Source organism: Corvus moneduloides, chromosome 17 (genome assembly GCF_009650955.1).
Source record: "Corvus moneduloides isolate bCorMon1 chromosome 17, bCorMon1.pri, whole genome shotgun sequence".
Lineage (NCBI taxonomy): Eukaryota > Metazoa > Chordata > Aves > Passeriformes > Corvidae > Corvus > Corvus moneduloides.
Genome location: NC_045492.1, coordinates 2,683,742 through 2,705,713, shown reverse-complemented (window position 1 = coordinate 2,705,713; position 21,972 = coordinate 2,683,742). Strand labels below are relative to the sequence as shown.

At 52.9% G+C, this 21,972-nt stretch overlaps 1 protein-coding gene across 7 annotated transcripts in view; it reads left to right on the top strand.

Annotated features, from left to right (window-relative positions):
- The window catches only part of CBFA2T2 (CBFA2/RUNX1 partner transcriptional co-repressor 2), a 58,397-nt gene extending 38,023 nt beyond the window's left edge, over positions 1-20,374 (top strand). For 4 of the 7 annotated variants that reach the window (XM_032126776.1, XM_032126782.1, XM_032126780.1 and 1 more), the window contains 10 exons: positions 4,688-4,831; positions 7,946-8,187; positions 9,804-9,893; positions 10,622-10,803; positions 11,423-11,676; positions 12,325-12,410; positions 13,320-13,515; positions 14,838-14,909; positions 15,242-15,432; positions 17,821-20,374. In XM_032126776.1, the coding sequence (XP_031982667.1) occupies positions 4,688-4,831; positions 7,946-8,187; positions 9,804-9,893; positions 10,622-10,803; positions 11,423-11,676; positions 12,325-12,410; positions 13,320-13,515; positions 14,838-14,909; positions 15,242-15,432; positions 17,821-18,108 (1,745 nt within the window). In that variant the 3' untranslated portion in view covers positions 18,109-20,374. The remainder of the gene's footprint in view (positions 1-4,687; positions 4,832-7,945; positions 8,188-9,803; positions 9,894-10,621; positions 10,804-11,422; positions 11,677-12,324; positions 12,411-13,319; positions 13,516-14,837; positions 14,910-15,241; positions 15,433-17,820) is intronic. The other 3 variants (XM_032126779.1, XM_032126778.1, XM_032126777.1) reach the window with 3 other exon arrangements.
- Positions 20,375-21,972: the final 1,598 nt, after the last annotated feature.

Genomic DNA, 21,972 nt, shown 5'->3' with positions numbered 1-21,972 from the left:
TCCTGCAAGCTGCCAAAGAGCAAAGGAAACCCTTACCTGGGCATAGCTGCTGGTGTTGCAGGGCTGTCTCACGTGGTTTTTCTCTTATTTCTTCCAAGATATTTCATGGTTTAACATCTGCAGAAAGCTGGAGAGCTCGAGTCTGGCACATGGATTGGGGAGACGGGGTTCTGACTCTTTGCAGCTTATTTACAAATGAGAGCTCCAGAGTCACTCCCAGGGCAGGCAGGTTCATCCTTCCTCCTTAACTCTCATGCCAGGGAATCGAGGGGAATCCTACCCGTGCATCAGGAATGGCTTGAAGATATCCACGTTCCTGCTGTAGGAGCCCTCCAAACACCCAGCCACAGGCTTTAAATCCATGTCCCGTGAGGGAGGAGGAAAGCTTTGCTGTCTCGAGCTGATAGCAGGGTTTAAACCTGCACGTACTCCATGTGCTCGCTCAGGGATTAAATTGTGCCCATGCAGACACTACAGTGTAAATTCAGATAAAACATCCACGTTTTCTGCACTGTAGCAGTGGCTCTTCCTCTGTTCCCTTGGTCTCAGCAAATCCATGGCTCTGCCATGGAATCTAGATCTTGAGCAGAATGGAGCACCTCCTGATACTGCCTTGAACTATATTTTGGACTTTGGGAAGAGGAGGAGACCATTTGTGTCTGTCTGCCTCGCTGTCACTCTTCTCCAGTTCCTTATCTTGCTTTTTTGTTCTCCTCATGCCCTGTTTTTACTTCTCTAATTGCCAAAGGAATTTAAGGATTAATTTAAATTCCAGTGTACTTGAGATACTCCCTAACTTGTTGCTGTTTTTTTTTCCCTTTTCTCAAGCCCACAGGCATGAAGAGATTGATAAAGCAGCTTCTTTATGCAGTTTATAGTGCAAGTAAATGCTGGCCATTCATCAGGGGCTACCTGTCCCAGCAACACACTCTCTGTACTAAACACCATAGGTGGAAGACTTCTTTAAAGAACATAAACAGGATAAAATCTGTCTCGAGTTGGTGTTGAAACTGCCCCCTCTGAAATGTGCTGTGGTGCTGGAGAGCTGGGAATGTAGGAGTGGGACTTTTCTGAGGATCTGTCGAGACCCCAGATTTTCTCTTGCCATCTTGTCCCGTCGTCTCACTTTGCTCTTTCTCCTCTCCAGAAAGGAAAGTCATCAGCTGCACTTAATCCTGACATATGTTCCTTTTTAATTTGTTACGCCAGGATGGGAACTGGAGCAGCGAAGGAAATCTGGTGCACACCGACAGCCAGAGCAGAGACAGATGAACCCAGGGCCTTGCAGCGTGTCGGGGAGGGAGGGAGGCAGGGCTCCAGGTGTACTCACAGCTCTGGGCTTTCTAGTCTCTTGCACACCTGGGCTCCTTAAATGGGACACATGAATATATAGGGCAGGAGCACAGCCTGGTCTGTGCCTGCAGCTGCCCGTGCCCAGCCGGCAGCTCGAGCGTCTGAGATCTGTAACTCAGCGCTGCGAAATCTGTGCTGCACAGCCCGCCACTGTTGGGAGGAGATGGAATTCTTGCATGGAGCCAAGACTAAAACAGCATCTCATTGGGTTTTGCTCTCTCCGAGTCGTCTTCCCATGTGAAATTCCAGTGTGTCTGAGGCCGGGGAGGCAGCTCTCCCGCCCAGGTGTCCACGTCGCTGCCGCCTCCTTCCCTGGTTACCCTGGGCAGGTCCTGGTGCAAAGCTGAGCACATGTCACTGCAAAGTTTGGACATTTGGCAGCTTGGCAGCCAAAGTGTCATGCCATAAACATGTCTGGCCTGCTCCTGCAGGCACTGCTTGAGAAGTAGCAACAGCATTTGGGTTTCTAATCCAGGTAAAGCTTGCAAGGAGGAATTTCGGAAGGAAAACAGTTCAATGTTTCCAGTCTGGACAGGTCTCTTGCTCTGGTACTTGGAGCATTCAGTCATTGACAACAATTATTCTTGTTAGACTATCATCCAAAATATGTGATGGCATTTGACTCTTTAGGTGAGTGATACAGCTGAGTGACTTGTACACGTTTCAAGGAGCATCTCTGCACCCTCCCTGCACATCTGGAGGCAGCGCTGAAAAGCTGCTCTTGGGGAGCCAGTAAATATTTCCAAGTGGTGGAAGTGAAAGAATGAGACTAGGAAGGCAGCCTTTCTCCAGGGAGCAGCTCACTGGCTCAGTTTTAGCCCCAGGTCAACTCAAGGCTGACTCAAGCCCTTGGTCACAGCCTGGTTTGCTCACATGATTCTCATTAAATGGATGTGTTTAGGCTAAAAATGAAGAGCTTCAGAAAGATGGTTTTTATCTCCATTTATAGATGCCCCAGGTCATTAGCAGGAAGCTTTTAAATTTAACAATCCCGTTTGCTTCTTGTCTGTTGGAGTGGGCTTGGAAAAGAAGGTGTTGGCTTCTTGTGGGCTTCAGTTTTGGTGTCTCACACAGTAGCTGGTTTTATTTTGGGGTTATAAATTCCATGTGAAATTTATCTTCCTCCCTGTAAATTAACCAAATTAGTTCTGCTTTCTTAATGTGCCCTAGGAACATTTTAGGAAGGAATTGGAGAAAACTCAAGGATTTTGTGCTCTCCAGAGTATGGCAGTACCAGGTTGGCCATGTACACCTGGGAAAGGGGGTTTCATGGGAAGAGGGAGAGGAAGAGGAGGCAGGTGGTGACAGTGGGTGCCTGGATGGTCATCACACAGCTGACACCAAGTGCTGGAGAGGCACAATTAGTGCTGTTTTGATAGAAAAATTTGGGTCATTTAGCAATGTTTCCCTTCCTTGCCTGGGTGAGGGAACCCAGACTTTCTGTGGTAGAAATACCCATAACTTTGTGCACAAAATCAGCTCTCTCACTGTTTTGCTGCATTTCTTTGGAGAGGAAAGAAAGTCAGGGGGTTTTCCCTGCTCTTGCTGATAAACTCACCTGCCTGGAATAGGTGCCTGCATGTATAAATGATGTTATATTCCTACATCAATGCATGGTTATTCATCTCAACATCATATTCGTGCATGGAAATGGCAGGGAGAGTCTGCACATCAGGGTTCAATTGTATGGAAGTTGGACCACATGTCTAGTAGTTTGCAATATGGGATTAATGTAGTTATTATATGTTAAAATTAATAGTAGTTTCCCTTGGCTTCAGTATCTCCCCACTTCATGAAAGCAAAGCCTAGAATTTTTTCCTTTTCTTGAAAGCAGGCTTAGATAAATGAAGACACAAATGTTCTGGGACGTGGATTTTGTAGTGATTCCAACTCAAGTTACTCCACCTGCACTGACAGGGCAGGAAAACATGGATTTTCAGTGTGTGTCATCCCTGCTTTCCCTTCCTGCAAACAGCAGAAAGAAATGCTGGGAATAATGAAGTTCATTTGTTACCTCGCTGGCATTCCCCATGACTTGCCATAAGGAAAATAAATGAGGCAGCTCGGTGGCAGAGCAGGTGCTGGGGCTGACAGAGCAGATCCCAGGCAGCAGCACGAGGGCTCAGGTGCCAGTTTGTGTCTTCCCTGCTCTCGAAAGCAGCGTTTTTGTTGTTGGGAGTCGAGAAGTAGCAGGTTGGTGTTGTATTTCAGTGCAGAAGTTTGCCACCTATTCAGTGCTCTATGGGAATGCAGCATTTAATCACTTTGCCCTGGCTCAAAAGCTGAGTTTCTTGCAGCTGACAGGTACTGGTAAGAGCTGTGGATAACAAATTAGATGGTAATGGTCCCAAGCCCAGCTTGCATGACTGGAGAGAGGTGGAAGTTGAGTTGAGCTCCCTCACAGCCTGAGCTGGGGTGCAGCTGGACGTGATGGGGACCCGGCCATGTTCCTGGGTGGGACAAGCTGCTCACATCTCATTAGTGAGTTAATTGAGCGAGAGGAGGGGCAGCTTGAAGAGCAGGGAGTGGGGACCATCATCTCAGAGGGTGATTTGTTTGGGGTCATGGACACTGGAGATGCTGGCAGTGCAATACAGAGCACCCCTGGAATGGGATTGGCTCCCATGGGAGCTGTGCTTTGGAGATCCTTAGGCTTCGTCTGCTGAGTTGTCTGCATTTTAAAAATCAAAAATACCCCAAAACATCCCACTTAAAAAAAAAAAGCGTCCCCCTATTACATGAGCACGTCTCCTCTTTTTTGTCTTGTGAATCTGATCCCAGCCACTGGAGCTGGGAGTGTGGTCACACTTCCCCTGAGCTGGGAAGGAAGCTGCAGTTTGAGCTGGTGGTAGATTAGACAGTAGAGACTGCACACAGGAGAGGGGCTGTGAGTAGCTGATATCAACTCATCTCTGCAGCCCCAGGCCCACCATTCCAGTCACGTCTGGCACAGCACAAATCCAGGTTCCCCTTTGCATGGCTTCCAGAGGCTGTGATTCCTCTGGAAAGGCTCAGCGAGGTGTGTGTGGGCACATCTGGGGAGTATCAGAGAGATCTGAAATGGGGACAAAGGAAACTGAGAGAAATACTTTGAACAGCATCTTCAGGCATGAGGGGTGAGGAGATGGAGGCAGGAGGCTGGGGTGGTGAGCACAGACACCACGAGCATGACCCTGCGTGCCTGTCCCCAGCTCGGGGCCGTGCAGAGCGGCGTGGGAGCCTTGCGTGACTTCCCCCAGCTCTTATCTTCACCCTCACAACTGTTCCTGGCGTGCTGGGCGGGAAATGCGTGTCAGTGACTGTCACTGAGCCTTGCCACCTTCTCTTGGTACAGTTGCTGGTGAGAAGAGGGTTCCAGTGATGCCCGGATCGCCCGTGGAAGTGAAGATACAGTCCAGGTCCTCTCCTCCCAACATGCCACCGCTGCCCCCCGTCAACCCCGGCGGCCCCCGGCCCGTGTCCTTCACTCCGACTGCACGTAAGAGCCCAGTAATGCTGCTTTTCCTGGGACCAGCTCTAGCCAGGAGGGAAGGCTCTGCTCAGAGAACTCACCAGGGCTGTCTCAGCCAGGGCATGGCGGGTGGTGCTGCCTGGCTGTGAGGGAGGGGGGCCTGGGGCTTTCCTGCAGTTCTGTAATGCGTGCAGGACATAGAACAGGCTGTGTAATCCCCCCTGCCTGCTCCTACCTTGCTCCTGGTGCTGCCTTGAGTCCTTCCCTTTGCAGGTGCAGCCTTGATTTCCACCCTAAACTCCTTAAGAAATTGAATCTTTTATCAGGCCAGCTTCAAGCAAGGCAAGAGCTGGGCTTTCCGCTCTATCTTTTGGAGGAGTTAATTCCCACTCTGCTGTATCTCACTTTGCAGACAGCATTCCTGCGGCTGAGATTAGAAAGTTTTTCTTTTTTTTTTAATTTCCCAGCCTTGAAAATTCCTTGCTGTCCATCCAGATTCTCTTCTCTCCAGCTTCTCTTTATAATCTTTCCTATTAAGCCTCAGTCAGTCTTGATCCTGCCCAGCTGTAGCACAGCCTTGCACCCACTTCTTCCAGCTGAGCGTTGCTCAGAGGTGACTGCATGGATGGAAAGGACCTTCAGCCTTTTCTTACAGCCTAGAAAGGGTCTTTTTCTTTCCTTCTTTAGCCAACATTTAAGCTATTTAATGTCTTTTTAAAGGCATTGTTCCGGAGCAAAGCTGCTTTACTTTGTTGGGCATGGAGTTATCTGACCCCCACACATGGCATGTACATATTTTCCACGCTCTCCTCACCCCTTTTCCCTGCACAGAGTGTTCCCTAGCTGGTTCTGCGTTGCTGTGCTGTCCATAACAGTGCCTGGGCTATCTCAGAGTTCCATGCTGGCAGTGGGATTCGGAGATTTCCAGCTCCTGGAGGACACACTCTGATGTGCTGCGTGGTGCTGGCAGCAGCACTAATCACCGGGTTATCCCGCCAGACACATTGTCCCCATCTTTATGTGCTCAGGCGTTTTTAATGGCTCTCCTTTTGCTCAGGCAGAAAAAGACCATTAGCAAAGTGACAGAAATTAATTTTTCCAATGAGGATGCTTGGCATGCTGTTAAGGGCCAAGAAGTCTGAATCTGCTGATTGCAGATGACTTAATTGCCTCTTTCCAAGACAGATGAGAGATGCAACCTGTGGTGAAGTTCATTCTTGCCTTTTCCTTTCTCAGTTGCACCAGAGGCTCTTGGTCACTCGGTGGGTGTGTGACCTGCCCTGTGAAAGGCCATGGCTTGGGCAGCTGAGCTGGAGCAGTTGGAACAAAGCCATGCCTGCCTATGGATCACTAATGCAGGGTTGGAGAAGCAGCGAAATCTTTGACTATGTAGGACCTAAGGCAGAATTTAAGAGTAGCCTTAGATGATGACTTTGTTCCCAGGAATTTTATCATCCTGCTGCCCCCAAACTGGCAATCCCCCTGGTCTTGGTACACTGCCTGACTTGCTCCAGCGCTGTGCTCTCACCTGGAAGTCGAGGTGCCGGCCCGGCTGTGTGGTCTGTGGTGGAGCAGATCCTGGTGACGTGCAGGATCAGATAACTGCCAGCCGCCCTGCGGTGGTGCCGTTGGCAGAGGGTCAGGAGGGGTGAGCCCAAAAACACAGAGCGCGGTTACGGGGCCGTGTCTAACGGCAGCCCCCACCCGACCCTGCTCCGCTTCCGTGGCATCCCCCTGTCCACCAGCATCCTCTGCTCCCTGCTTGGCAGCCTTTCCCGAGCGTCCTCCTCAGTCCCAGGGGTGTCTCACAGCCCCTCTTTGTCCTGAGGTATAAATAGAGCCCCTTGCTCTCCCAGGCTTTCATCTGAAAGAATAAGAGGAAGTGAAATAGAGAAGGGGGAAAGCGCCTCAGTTGTGGCTGCCGGAGAGCACGGAGCTGCACAGCCTTTGCTTTTTGAGAGGAGCTTCTCTTGGCAGCTTCGCCCCTATTTATAACCCTTTTATAGTGAAATAAATGCCTTTATGAGTAATTACCAGAGGCCTTGCCTTTCACACAGCTCCGGTGTGTGAGCTGTACCTGTGGGTGCGTCCTGCCGTCCCTGTTGCTTTGCTGCTTTGGGAGTGGGGACAGGAGTTCTTCAGGTTGCTTCGTTCCATAACAAAAGGCATGAGCTCACATTGGCTTTGCACCTTCATCCTCTCAGTGCTGGCCTTCACCTTCATCTCATCTTCTGTCTGTCTGTGAGGGCTTTCACCTCCTGGTTAGCAGGAACCACCTTTGATGGTCTCTTGTAGCCTTATCTTTCCTTGCATCTTAACTGACTCTGGTTAAGTTTCCCTCCTGTGCTCACCACGAAGGTCCAGGTGTGTGGAGCCTTTCCAGCCTCCGACCCTGGCATGCCCCAGAGTGGTTTAACTGTTCATGTACCTCCTGTCTTCTCTGAAAAACCCCTCACTGGATTCATCAGGATTTGGTATGATCCTCATGAAGCTGCAGCAGAAATTTTGGCATCTTTTTTCGCAAGTTTCTGCTCCTCCCACAGGCAAGGGGCAGCTCTGCTGGGTGGTTTCAGGGCTTCTCTGAACACCATCATTTGAAATGGTTTTTATACCTTGTGGCCCCCTTGTCAGCACTTTAAACCATAAGGGATTCAGGACTGGGTTTTTAAGGATAAGCCCAGTGGATCAGCTCTGACTCTTATTTCCAGTTGTGTGCTTTTCAGTCTGAAATTCTGGGTTTATACCAAGCTGGGCCCCCAGTGCACAGCTGCTCATCAGACAAGGCTCGACATTGTGCAACCACAGCGTGGGGATGTCAACAATTTATCCTAATCCCTTGCCGAGTTCCCAAACTTCCAGCCCTTCAGTCTGTTTTGACATGCTCACCACTGACAGGAGGCAAAGTTGCAGATGGGACCAAGCTGGAAAAAACAACTGTGTTTGCGAAACTCCCTGTAAATCCCCAGGGAGGGATGGCAGGCGCAGGACAGGATCTGTCGGCCCTCCTCGGGCGAGGTGGAGCCACCTGAGCTGCCCCTCAGCAGCAGCAGCCTCCTGGCTGGAGGCTGGACCCACTCAAGCACCAGACCACAGGGATGTGCCCATGTGGTGCTCAGCATCGCTTCTGTCTCCCCTTTGCAGTGCCCAACGGAATAAACCATTCCCCCCCGACGCTGAACGGGGCCCCATCCCCACCCCAGAGATTCAGCAACGGCCCTTCCTCGTCCTCCTCCTCCTCACTGACCAACCAGCAGCTCCCAGCCACGTGTGGAGCCCGGCAGCTCAGCAAGCTGAAGCGCTTCCTCACCACCCTGCAGCAGTTTGGGAATGACATTTCACCGGAGATCGGGGAGAAGGTCCGGACCCTTGTCCTGGCACTGGTGGTAAGTCCTGCACCATCCTGGGCTGCCTCGCTTTTCCCAGGTCCTGACACACAGTGTTGTCTGTCTGTGTCTTTGCAAGCAGAGCTGGTAGCTGAGCAAGGTTCTGTTATGTTTGTGCTTCATGGGCAACTCAGTGACTTCTTTTTCCGTGCCTTTGCTGTGTTTCAAAAAGCTGTTGGTCCAGTGGCTTAGGCACGAGTTTGTGTGCAGCTAAACTTAAAGAAACCTGGAAGGAATTGGGCAAAGCTTTTCTGTAAATCACAGAATCACAGAATGGTTTGATTTGGAAGGACCTTAAAGATCATCTCATTCCTAACCCCTGCCATGAGAACACCCTTCAAACCCAAATGGACGGGTCTTGCTGCAGAATTGTATCCAGTGTTTGCAGTTACACAGAATAACTGGGAGAAATGCTGTCCAGTGCATTAGACATGATACTCCACATGCTTTACAAAGGCATGGAGTGACAGGACAAGAGGGAATGGCTTTAAACTGAGAAAGAGGAGGTTTGGATTGCATATTAGGAAGAAATCCTTCCCTGTGAGGGTGGGGAGGCCCTGGCACAGGGTGCCCAGAGAAGCTGTGGCTGCCCCTGGATCCCTGGCAGTGTCCAAGACCGGGTTGAATGGGGCTTGGAGCAGCCTGGGACAGTGGGAGGTGTCCCTGCCTATGGCAGGGGGTGGCACTGGATGGGCTTTAAGGTCCCTCCAACCCAAACCATTCTGTGACTTTGGACTGAGGCCCTGGAGCCCTGGCCAACTGTGGTCCCGTGGGGCACCCAGTGGGGCTCCTGCACTGATCTCTGCTTTTTGGCGCATTTCTTTTGAGGCTCAGCAGGCACTGAAGGGAGCTAGACTGCAGCAGCCTGGAGCATTTCTGCTTCCAAGGTTGGCAGCAAACCTGAGTCTGTCCATGTCCTCAGGGTCACTCCCAGGGCTCAAGGACTCAATGCAAAGTGCTGCTGCTGCTTTTCTGTAGCATATTTAATTGCATGGATGTAGGGTAGTACCTTAGCTTACCCTTTTGGGGAGGGAATGAGAAGTTGTCCAGGTCCCTCTACCTGTCATTCGCAGCCTGGCTTGTGGTAATTGCTGCAAGAGATGAGTTTTGTACGTGCAGGTTATCAAATGCTACCTGTGCTGGGGTTCCCCAGCCTGAGCAGCCCCAGGGGATGCAGGGCTGGACCAGGAGAGGACCATGGTGAGCAGAAGGCTGATGAGACTCCACGGATAGGTTAGATGAGGAGAATTGAAAGGGAGGAAGGAGAGGAAGGTGTGCAGTTCTGAGCAGCTGGGATTGAAGTCTGACTCTCCACAGCCTGCCCCAGCATGCAGTAGATGCCAGCTGGGTCCTGCTGCCCTGGAGTCAGCCTCTGCCTCCCACCCTGGAGCTGGGAGGGTGCTGGGCCAGGCAGTTCCCACCCCTCCCCTAGTGCAGCATTCCTACCCTGCTGGCCTGAGCCTTCCTGGCTGCATTCAGCAGGATCCAATGCAAACACTGTCAGTCCTGGAGTGGCAGATGCTGTCTCCCTCCCAGTTCTGTTCGTTTGGAGCCATTTCCCACATGTCTAAAAATAAGAACAAATTGCCATTCCATTTCTTAATTTCTTTTCTCAGAACTCAACGGTGACAATCGAGGAATTTCACTGCAAGCTGCAAGAGGCGACCAACTTCCCGCTCCGGCCATTTGTGATCCCCTTCCTGAAGGTGACGGGGAGCTGCTGGGGCTTGCTGACACTCTGTGTGCCTGCCTGTGCCTCTTGGCAGTGTGACATTGCTGGGAAAGCTCTCCTTGCAAGCACCACAGCAATTCTGCTGGAGTCCAAGACAGACTGCAGAGAGCGTAGCGGTGGCCGTGTGGGACTGGCTGACGTTGTGCCGTGTGCCACATATGTCTGCTTGTGTGCTGGAGATAAAGGAGGCAAACCAAGCTCCATGTGGCAGCTTCTGAGCCTATAATCTTATTTGCAAATGTTCAGATCTAGAATGTTTGAAGTGCTGGCACACAGAGTCTGTCTGGGATGGTTAAATCACAGAATCTCAGAATGGTTTGGGTTGGAAGGGATCTTAAAGCTCATCTCATTCCAACCCCCTGCCATGGGTAGGGACACCTTCCACTAGACCAGGTTGCTCCAAGCCGTGTCCAATCTGGCCTTGAGCACTTCCAGGGATGGGGATTCCACAATTTCTCTGGGTAACTAGATGCTGGAAGCACACAGTGCTTCCTGTAACACTTGGATTTTGGGTCCACCAACATCAGGCTCCTGGGAAAATACAGGTAAATCTGACAGTGCAGATACCAGGAGCTGGAGGATCCTGAGCGGGGGTCATGGGCCACAGGTGTTATTGCTCTGGGGTATTAATGAAGACCAAACCTTTTGGAACAGCTGGAAACCCCTGCCCTGCTGTAATCCAGCCCTGTGCTTGTTTTCCAGGCCAACCTCCCACTGCTGCAGCGGGAGCTGCTGCACTGTGCCCGTGCTGCCAAGCAAACGCCCTCCCAGTACCTGGCACAGCACGAGCACATCCTGCTCAACACCAACACCACATCTCCCGCTGACTCCTCCGAGCTGCTCATCGAGGTCAATGGCAACGGCAAGAGGCACAGTCCAGACAGGTGAAAACCAGCTTTTGTCACTCTGCTCAGTTGTTGAAGTCGTGACTTTTGTTTTATCTTTGCTGCTGACAAAGCTTTAAGCAGCATCCAGGATCTTATCACTCCCAACAACTGTTCTGGCTGTTCTAAGACTGCAATGACTGCTCCTGCTGCACTGTGAATTCAGGTTGGGTTCCTCTTTCAGGCAGGTTCTGTCCCAGAGGGACTTTTGGGTAGCACTGAAAAGCCTGAGCCAGAGAGCTGAGCAGTTTCCCACCTCCAAGGCAATGAACGGAGGCATTGGCAGGGCTGGGAAGGATGTGCTTCATTTTCACCACGTTTTATTCCAAGATAAAAGTTGTTATGCAATTATGTGGAGCATGCCTCAAATTTATAAAAACTGTGAAATTTTAATTTGGTCATGCTCAGAGAGATGAATCACAACACTCAGGCATCCTGAACCCTTTCCTTTGACGGGGTCACTTTGTGCATCGCCTCACAAATTGAGCGCATTTGTTTGAGCTCTGCATTTACCCCCGGTAAAATCACTGCTGCCCAAACCCTGCTGATTCCAAATCTGCATCGTTGAGTACGTTTATGGGATGCTAAGGAATGCCTGTCTCTGCTGGTGTGGTTGCAGGAGGGAAGACAGCAGCTTTGAGAGGGAGCCGCTGCCGACAGAGCCTCCGGCCAAGAGGGTTTGCACCATCAGCCCCGCGCCCCGGCACAGCCCTGCCCTCACCATCCCCCTGATGAACCCCAGCGGGCAGTTCCACCCCACCCCACCGCCCCTCCAGCACTACACCTTGGAAGATATTGCCACCTCCCACCTCTACAGGGACCCCAGCAAGATGTTGGAGCACAGAGAGATCCGGGACAGGCACGGCGGGCTTGGTGAGAAAGCCTGGAGGGTTGAGCTTTGGTGTTGGTCTCTACTTGGCCACTTGTACCCAGAGATGTGGGATGCTGGGCATGTCCTCACAGCAGAGTCTTTGCAGGGAGTTCAGAGGAAACAACTGCCCGTGGGAAGTGACAAACTGGAAGATTGAGAGTTTGTATTTCCCTGTGTGAAGGCTGGAGTCACTGAGGATGAGGAGGAAGGACTTGATGTGTGAGTTGAGTGTAGCCAACCCAGCAGGCAGGAAGAGAGGGCAGGGAAATAGAAATCAACTTTTCCAAGATCTCCAAAGCAGGAGAGTAGAGATTGACCCCCTGCCCTGTTTCTCCAAGGGATGTGTGGGAGGTGCATGATGCGTTTCCAACAGGACAGCGTGAATCACAGGCTCTGAGCTGCTGTGAGTTTATAACAGGAGAACCAGCTCCACAAGCAGGTCAGAGCTGGAGCCACAAGTGGATTGTAGCACTTCCCAGACAGGGATAAAAAAGCACCAGCGTGGAGTTGCCCCTGTAGAGCTGCCACCTTGAGATGTGTTTTAAAATCCGAGCTATGTGGAGCTGGAAAAAAGCTCTTTATTCTTGTTTTGGGGCCGCTTCTCTCTCCATTGGTCCATCTAATCCCTCTGTGGCCGTGGCTTGTTGCAGGATTGAATGGAGGCTACCAGGACGAGCTGGTGGATCACCGCCTAACAGAGAGGGAGTGGGCGGATGAGTGGAAGCATCTTGATCACGTAAGGAATGGCAGGGTGTGTGGGAAGCTCTGTGGAAAGCAGCAGCCCAGTGTTCCACCAGCTCCAGTTGGTGATTTCCTTGTTGTTGGTACCGTATCCAGGCTCTCCTGGTGGCTGGTGGAGGAACAAGCAGGTGGATGGTGGGGAGGGCTGAGAGGAGCTGTAGCACTTTCCTGGCAGGTTTCCTCTGCCCATGGCCAGTGGAAACTAAAATCGGTGTGGATGAAGTGTCTGGAGCTGGGGAGCTTCTCCTGCAGAGCATGTGGCCAGGTGCTGCCATGGCTGGCTGAGCAAGCTTTATCCCCACGGGGGTCTTTTCTGCCGCAGCCCTGGCCAGCACAAGTGCACAGATGTGCTAAGTGCAGTCAGGATATGGACTCAGAAAATTAGTAAACCTATCATTACTGTATTTTAAGTTTGTTTTTTTTTTCCTGAGGTGCCAGCCTTTTATGGACCAAAAAAGGCACCAACAGCAAGACCTGGTGCTTCTGGCAGATTTTATGCTGAGCTTTTTCCTTCTGAGCGAGGCGGCTCATCCAGGCACTTCACTGCTGCTTCCTTCCAAGAGATGGGATTAAAATTCGGCTTTGATCATAAATGCAGAGGGACCTCATGGTCTAAAGCTAATGGGTTTTTGGAGGGGATGGGGTTCGGGTGGAGCAAAGGCCCTGTAGCTGAATATTTGGAGTGAGGCTGTGACTGTGGAGCGCTGGCACCAGGATCATAACCAACCCTAATCCCATAGGAAAGTGGTGGGGTTTTCCTCTCCACTTTTAGGAGCATGGCCTGGAGGCATTTAGCCACCTCTTGTGTGTGACCCCCACCTTGGGCCATGGCGCCATCCCAAATCCTGCGAAATCACCCTGGGATGGTTCCTCACGGCTGACTGAGGACCGTTTCCTCCCGCAGGCCCTGAACTGCATCATGGAGATGGTGGAGAAGACGCGGCGCTCCATGGCGGTGCTGCGGCGCTGCCAGGAGGCCGACAGGGAGGAGCTCAACTACTGGAAGCGGCGCTGCTCCGAGACGGCCGAGCCGCGCAAGGCGGGCGCGGAGCTGCTCAGCCGCCAGCACAGCCCCGCCAGCGCCGACTCCGTGGGCAGCGGTGAGGAGGGGGCTGCCTGCCACGGCTCTGCCAGGCAGAGAGAGAGGATTAATTATGCCAGCTGTGGGATAAGTTTGGTTGGGCGCTGCTTAAGTGTTTTTCTCGAGGCTTTGAAGAGAGGGAATGCAGGGAAGCAGCTGTTGGCAATAGCTAAAGGCACCTTTGCTCATGGTGGAAGGGCCTCTTCCTTGTCTCTGCTGCCCGAAGTTGATAAATCTGGGGGTGAAAAGGCAGGAGAGAGGTGTTTGTCTCCACCACTCTCCCCCTTCCAGTCCCTCTTGCCTGAAGGATTTTAAATGTCAAGGTCTATTTATTCTAAAAATACCAAAGGCTTTTGTAAGTGTAATAGCTACCTGTGTTACTAATTCTGTTTTTTGTATCATGAGTCAACTTTATCAAAGCAGACTATAGTTTCCCCCTCCAGTACGCAAGGGTTTGACCCCATACAAAAAACAAGTCTAAAATGCTGATTTATTTAAATGCAATTCTGATTTCCATCCAAACAAATCTGCTGCAAATCAAGTTCTGGGGAAAAAAAACCCTCCGATTATTCAGTAATAAAAATGGATTTCTTCTAGCAAGAAAAAATGTCAATTTGATGTATATTCTACTTGTTTGTAAACAAAATATAGAGGGAATCCTCCTGCAAGGAATCCAAGTGCCCCTGGCTCCAGTTGCCACAAAGCCTGAGGAGCAGTGGGTGTGTGTGTGATGGTCTGGGGGGCACAGCCAGCTTTTAGCCCTTCTATATTTAATATATCATGACTAATACACTTCCAGCCCCATGTTGTTAAAGGTGATGTAATTAAAAAATGTTATATAACTTTGGAACGCTGTTGCTTTCTCCCCTTGTGGGACCTAGGGATAATTTTCATCTCTGTTGCTCCTGTGAGAAGGTGCAGTTAAGCATCAAGCAGCACCTCCAGGTGTCTGGGAGGACAGTTTGTTCTGTTCAAGCCTTTGAATTGCCCTGGGACTGGGAAGTGCTGTGCTTAATGTAAACTGCTGGTCTACAGATTGATGCTCACAGCCTCTGGACAGTGCAGGAGTTGGATAACATACATCTATAAGCATTGCCTGTTGCCTTAGAGTACCAGGAGATAGGTTATACAGTGTCATAAATTATGCAAGGTGCTAATTGAATGTTGTCATTTATCATCTGAGTGTTTGAGGAATGGCTTTAGCCATAGGGATCCTCTGCTTTGAGTTTTAGCTGGTCAATCCTGCCCTGCCCCGTGACCTCCTGAGGTACCACTGGGTACATGAGTGGCAGTTGAGTGGGATGAGGCTTTGCCAACCTTTCCCTGTGTCCCTTATTCCAGCAGATTCCCTGCGGGAGTTCAGCAGCAGGTCGGGGACGGGCTACGTCACTGAGGAGATTTGGAAGAAAGCCGGTGAGTGTTTGCGGTGACCCCGGCGGGGCTCCTGCCGGATCGCTCGGGGTAAACACAGATGCTGCGGATTTGCTGTGCAGAAACAGCAGGAGCCCAGCTGCAGGAACACCCTAGGATGTGCACATCTGGCTGCCAACATCCCCACCCTGCCTTTTCCAAAGGGCTCTGCTCCTCTGTGATGCCAGCGGGGATCCCGTGGGACTGAGCCTGGCCTCGGCACTCCCGGGAGTGGTCGGGGTGCTGGTTCTGGGAACGCGCTGCTGGAACTGTGTTTCTGTGGAAGGCTCCCCCTGCTCCCAGGACGGGTGGGTGAGGCTGCTCTTTCCTTCCAGAAGAAGCTGTGAACGAGGTGAAGCGCCAGGCCATGTCGGAGGTGCAGAAGGCGGTGGCCGAGGCGGAGCAGAAGGCGTTCGAGATGATTGCGTCGGAGCGGGCGCGCATGGAGCAGACCATCGCTGATGCCAAGCGCCAGGCCACCGAGGATGCCTTCCTCGTCATAAACGAGCAGGAGGAGTCCACCGAGGTGAGGTGCCAGGGGACAACCTGGGAAAGGGCTTTCCAAGGCTCACAGAGTCTCCAGGTCAAGCCTGCAGGTCCCCCACCCCCTTTCATAGAATCATAGATCTCACACAATGGGTTGGGTTGGAAGAGACCTCAAAGATCATCTCATTCCAAGCCCCTGCCATGGGCAGGGACACCTTCCACTAGACCAGGGTGCTCCAAACTCCATCCAGTGTTCAACACATTTTCCTTTTGGAAGTCTCTCTCCAACCAACAACTAAAGCAATGCACCAACATCATAAAACATCCTTTCTAGGTTTTGCTGGCAGGGAATTCTCCCTAAACAATGTCTGTGGACACGTGTGTGCAACCACTGGGCACCCTGAGCTGCACCCAGTGTAATGAGCAGGGATTCTGTGGGGTTGAAAGAGGTGTAGAAGCAAGAAAAGGATGCTGGTGCATGCAGCAGTTTAGCTCAGAAATTATGGTGGGGTACTTGATGTTTGCAGAAAAGGAATTGCCGTTTGTGGGCTTGAAAATAGGGCAGGGCAGAAGCTGAGCTGCAGGAGAAGCTCTTGCACGTTCCTGGTGGTCTGTACCACACTTGCATGTTGGAAAAGGAGGGATGGCTCTTGGTTTGTCGTAGCCAGTGACAGGTGCTGAATGGGTGTCTCAGAGAATCTCTTTCTACTCTTCAGTCATCAATTACCCTCCCTGTTGCTTAACAGGAAGCTCACTTGGTAGAGCTTTTGGGATTTTGGGTAAGGGGAGTCACATGGTTCATTCCTGCACTACCACATCCCATCCATGTGGGCTTTACTCTGTGTTTTAACTTCTCTACACGTGCAAGAGCAGAGGGTTTGTGTCTGTGGAGCAGAAATCTGATGGGACCGTGCTGTTCATGTCTGCTGGGATGTGGGGGCAGCAGGTCCATCCCCTCCTGCTGGTGGGTTTCAGCTCAGCTGGGCCTCAGGAAGGTTCCATGGCTGGAACCATGGAATAATTAGGTGTCATTCCAGAGAATGATGTCCATACTGCAATTCCCCATTAAATTGCTGAGGGTTGAACACACCAGTCAATAAACACATGATGGGAGTGGGTGGAACTGCTCAGGAAGCCATGGAAGGAATGAGGCAAGTAGTGATTTCTCCATAGGGGAATAGCAGAGGAATGTCCTCCTCCTCCAGCTGTGCTGAGGAGCACTCTGGGACTTTGGGAGCTGCTGAGCACCCTCTGTGTAAGCCCCAGAGCCCTTGTCTAAAAGCTGTCCTGTGTTCTGGCCCATCTTGTAACCTTTGCAACACAGTTGAAAAACACTTGAAGTGTAAATAGCTGTGAAGCAGTGACCCAGTTTTCCAAGAACTACCACGGCCTTTGGTGTAGGGGCTTTTTGGTCACAAGTCCTGCTTCCCCTGGAAGGTGGAGGAGCCTTGGGGACACACAGGCTCTGGAGCCGCTCACTCCAAAGTGAACCAGTCGGGTGCTTCACTGCCAGCCCATAAACCATCACCATGAGCTGGTGGCTCCAGTGCTGAGCCTGGCAGTGGGAATCTGACTGCCCTTCCCCACAACAGGGCTGCCTGGTACAGCCAGCATCTCCCACCACCCTGCTCCCACAGCTCTTTGCTGGCACTCACAGCAGCCGTGTCCCCACAAAGGCCAGCTCTGACAGAGGCTGCGTTCCCACAGCTGAGCTTGCCCTCCCCAGTGTGTGTTTGCTACGCCCTGGTCCAGCTGCAGGGAAGCTGCTCCGCCGCTCCTTCCCCTCCCCGGAGCAGCTGCAGCCGCCGCTCCGGCGCTGGCCCCTTGCCCCGCGCTCCGAGGGAAGCGGTGGCACGCCGGGAGCCACCAGCTGACACCTCTCCCAGCGGCCAGAGGGGCTTTGCTCCGCTTCCAGATTGAAGCTCGGGCTCTGGCAGTGCTTCCACCTGGCTGGGAGGCTTTCAAATGAGCATTTGCTTTTCCAAATTGGCCTGCTCCAACCTCTTGTGCAGCGAGGCAGGGTGCGGAGCAAATGGTGCCTGTGCAGCGCGCCGTGATCCCCGCAGAGAGTGCTTGGCTGGGAGCGAGACCAAAACAGAGCTGCTTAAAACAGGAAATAAAAAGGCCCAATAGCAGCATCTGCAGCGTGTTTTTCAGTCCATGCCTGCTGTTTCCTCTTCATTCGGGTGGGTCTAGGGGAGAGGATGTGCCTGGAGCAGTGTGACAGCGGCTGTGGGCAAAGAGCAGTGGGGGTTAGAACCGTTGGCAAAGAGCTGGGAAAGAGCAGGAATTAATGGATTGCTCATTTTAATATTCCCAAATCTGGGCCTGAGGGGATGAACAGTCCCCTCCAGAGCTGAGTCAGCACCATCCTGCAGCTCTTAGGAAAACTAAACCTCTTTCAAGCGCGGTGTCTTTGGTCTTGCAGAGCTGCTGGAACTGCGGCCGCAAGGCCAGCGAGACGTGCAGCGGCTGCAACATCGCCCGGTACTGCGGCTCCTTCTGCCAGCACAAGGACTGGGAGAGGCACCACCGCATCTGTGGGCAAGGCCTGCACGGCCAGAGCAAGCCCCTGGCCCTGCCCACGGGCCGGGTGGCAGCAGCAGCCAAGAGCCTCGATGGCATCCCCAGTCCGGCCCTCGAGAAGACCTCGGCGACCACCTCGCGCTCCTCCACCCCGGCATCCGTGACAGCCATAGACACGAACGGACTCTAGGAGGGAGGGTTTGCTTCATTCCCCTGGATGAGTTCCCTGGGTTTTTTTAAGCTGAAAAACGCCCCACAGCAACTGTTATCACTTGGCATATTTGTCACAATCATGCTGCCTCCTCGGAGCGCCGACACTCCAGCTTTGCCCTCTCGTCCTGCCTTTTCCTTTATGGCTCGTGAACTGGGGTGAGCCTCACTTGCAGCATCTCTCTGCTCCTCTCAGGGGGACACCAGAGCGTCGTCAGGGCCTGGGGGACACTGGGCACCTGCTCAGGGGACCTGGATTCAGGGAAGGGCACTGGCACATGCTGGAGATGCTGAGAGTGTGGTGCCCAAGCAGGGAGCCCTGTCCTTGTGGCATGCTCAGGCTCGCTCCCCAGGGTGTCAGAGCCACCACTGCCTCCTTCAGCCACCTTTTCTCCATAACATCCATCGGGTTTTGATTCATCCCAGACAGCTGTGCCTCAGGTGGCCGTGCCCAGCTGGCTGTTGCTGTGAACAGACCAGAGCCAATTTCCCAGCAGGAGCATTTCATCCTCTGTGCAATGGCAAAAGCTGAGCCCACTTCTGCCTCCAGGCTGGCAGCTGAGGGTTGCAGAGAGGGAGGAGAGGATTTGTCTGCTCTAAGACAAGTGGCAGTGGCAGGGAGGTACTGCTGGATGGCCTGGATTTCATCCTGCTCTGTGGTGAGACAGACAGTTGGTGTTTCCTGGGTGGGGCCTGTGCGGGGGAACACGTGCAGAGCAGAGCTGGGCTGGGTGCAGGTGCCCTTTCCACCTGGGGGCTGTTGTTTTGCTGTGCAGAAAGTGTTTGGTTTTTTCACTGCCTGGAAGCTGCTGGTTTGGGAGTTGCTGCTGTTGTTTTTGAGCCCAGGGACCCTCACTGATGCGAGGGGTTATTTACAGCCGGCGCTCTCCACACACATTGGCCAAAGCGGTAAAAGAAAGGCAGCACTGGGTGTCCTGTGTCCATCCTTACCCCAGCCCCAGGGGTGCTGCAGCCAGAGGTGCCCAGGGCTGTGCCTCCACCTTCAGAGATTGTCCCAAAGACACCGGCTCGGAGCGAGGTTCCGTGGGGCTGTGGGCACAGCCTGGGGAGATCCATCCACAGCAGAGCCCCTGCTGTGCTGTGGAAGGAGGGACTGCAGGGACTCAGGGCAGTGCAGGCTGTGATCAGCACCGCCCTGCAGCAGGGCTGTGGCACAGAGGGTGGCAGTGGCACAGCCCCTGGGACGGGGGGGACGTGCCCTCCAGGAGCTGCTCCCAACTCCCACAGCCACACACAGGAGCTCTAGAAATCCATCTCTTCAGCAGAGCTGTGTTTCCCTGACTGTGTGTGTGTGATGCTGGGCTGCAGCCCAGTGAGGTGAGTAATTCCCAAATTATTTTTGATCACTTTTTCAGTTGGAATAACGGAGCTGTAACGAGTCGTCACGGCGCTGCTGGGGGTGAGCAGGGGACCTGCTGCTCCAGCCCTGGCCCCTTGGGAAGGCTCCTTGGGAAGCTGCTGTTGTGGGATAGAGCTGGTGATTCCCTGTCTGCAAGGTTTTATTAAAAAGCCACGAGGTCTCCTGGTGTTGCAGACAGCTCCAGTGGCCCTGGGGATGTGTCCCCTGTGTCCCTAGGAATCGGTGCTGGAGCCCAGCTTGAGGCAGCTCCCAGTGGGGGTGGCACTGGAGCCACCCTGACCTGCAGCAGCCCGTCCTAGGGGTGTTCACCCCAGGGCCTTAAGAAGGGATTTCCTGCCCTAAGGGGACAGGGACACATTTGGAGCAGCCTCAGGTCAATCCCACATGCTTATGACGTCCCCTCCTCACCTGCAGCCCCTCCTCGTGCTGTGGGTCCTTGGTGACAGTGGCAAGGTGGGGTGGGAAGGGGAAGCAGAGCAGGGCTGGAAGGACTTGCTTGTAAATAGATTGTCTTCCATAATTCTCATGCGACGTTGATGGCCGTGTATTAAAATTAACCCCGGTGTAAATGAATGAAATACTAACAGTCATGATTAGAATGATTGCTTCTTTTTTTTCTTGTTGTTGGGTTGTTTTTTTTTTTTTTAAACATGGAATGATAAATGTGAACTTGGGGTGTGGGAGACATTGGGTTGAGGTTTCTATTTTTTTTTTTTTTGACATTTAATTCTGTAATAGAAATTTGTTACTTCATTCCTGTGCATAACTTATTTAATGTCCTGTATAAAGGAACCCAAACTGTTACAGATGTATTTAGTTTGTTCTACTCAAAAGTAGTCAATAAAAAGACTATATTCATCCTCCAGCTCCCCCTTCTCTCTGGGAAGGGGCAGAGGTTTTCAGCAGTGCTCAGAGGTTTTTGGGGAACTCTGCCACACCGTGGCTTTGGCCTTGGCCAGGGGACTTTTAGGGACAAAAATTGCCTCCCCTGTGGTGGTGATGCTGTGGGCAAAGCCTGGGAGCAGTGCAGGCAGAGCTGGAGTTCAGCCCTATCTTCAGTGCTGTTGGATGTCTTTGAGTTTATAGTTCAATGTGTTGTTTCCTGAGCTTTTTATAAGTGTTTTTTTAATATGAGCACAGAGCAGCCTGCAGGGTGCTGGCACAGCTGGCTGTCACTGCAGCCCCATGTGCTGGCACAGCTGGCTGCCACTGCCGGCCCTGTGCCCCCGGGGATGCCCCCTGCACACGCTGTGGCTTCACCTGAGGATTTTGGTCTCCAGGCTGCTGCAAACATTAATCGGGTGGTGAAGAAACCCAAAACCGAGGAGTGAACCCCACATGGAGCTGGGGAGCCAGCTCAGGAGTCCCAAACCAGTGCCTGCTGCAGCTCTGCCTCTGTGGCTGCCCCGGGTGGCCTCTGTAACCCCCCTGGTTGTGCCCTGGCACAGCTCGTCCCTTACTGATGGCCCACGGTCCTGCCGTGGCTCCAGCACATCCTGGGATCCCTTGGATGTCATTCCCAGGGGCAGGATTGTGGCCCTGGGCCCAGCAGCTGCCCCTGCATGGGGCTGGAGCCACTTCTGCTGCCCCGTGATCACAGCAAGTCATGGCTTTGGCCAGGGGCAGCAGCGGGGTTTGAGAATCAGGTCAATAATTGGGCGTTTGGAGGATGGGTCCCCATGGGAACAGGGACAGGCTCTGCTCCCCCTGCCCTGGGAGGGGCAGTTGTGATTTGGCTCCCGAGCCTGCCCTGGGCTGGGATCTGGCAGTGCCCAGCTGAGCTGGCAGCAGCAGCTGCTGTTCCTCCCCTCCTCCAGCCAGGAGCGCCCCTGATCCCATCTCTGCTGGTTGCTCCTGGCATCAGCCAGGTCCCCCCCAGCACCCCAAACGCAGGAAGCTTCTGCTGGAGCAAAACAAGCACCCTAAAACCCAACAATCCCTCCTGTGCTGTCACCCCCTGGAGCCAGGGGTGACACCGTGTCAGACCCGCCCAGCACAGGGTGGATGAGGTGTCCCCAGGCTGGAGCTGCACCCACTGCCCCTTCAGCCACAGATTTTACTGACTGCACCCAGGGACTGGGGGAGAAACACTCGAATGTTTCTGGTGGAACAGCACCCCCAGGGAGTGGGAAAAGAGCTTGGGGGGGTGGTAGCCGGTCCCAGGTGAGTGAGGATTGAGGGTGCAGGCACCCATGGTGCCCCACACTGGTGCTGGGGACAGGCAGGGGCACAAGGATGACCCCAGACCCCTCCCCATTAACTCAGCTCCACCTCTGGCAGCACTGCCCGGTGCCAATGCTGGTTTATGGGAATTGAGGGAGCAGCAGAGCCTGGAGCCACTCTGGCCTCAGCAGGGAGTGGGATGTGCTGGGGCCAGGCACAGCCATGGGCACAAAGCCAGTCTCACAGCCACAGCACGTGCTGCCAGCGTGGCAGGGCACAAGCAGGCACACCTTGCCAGAA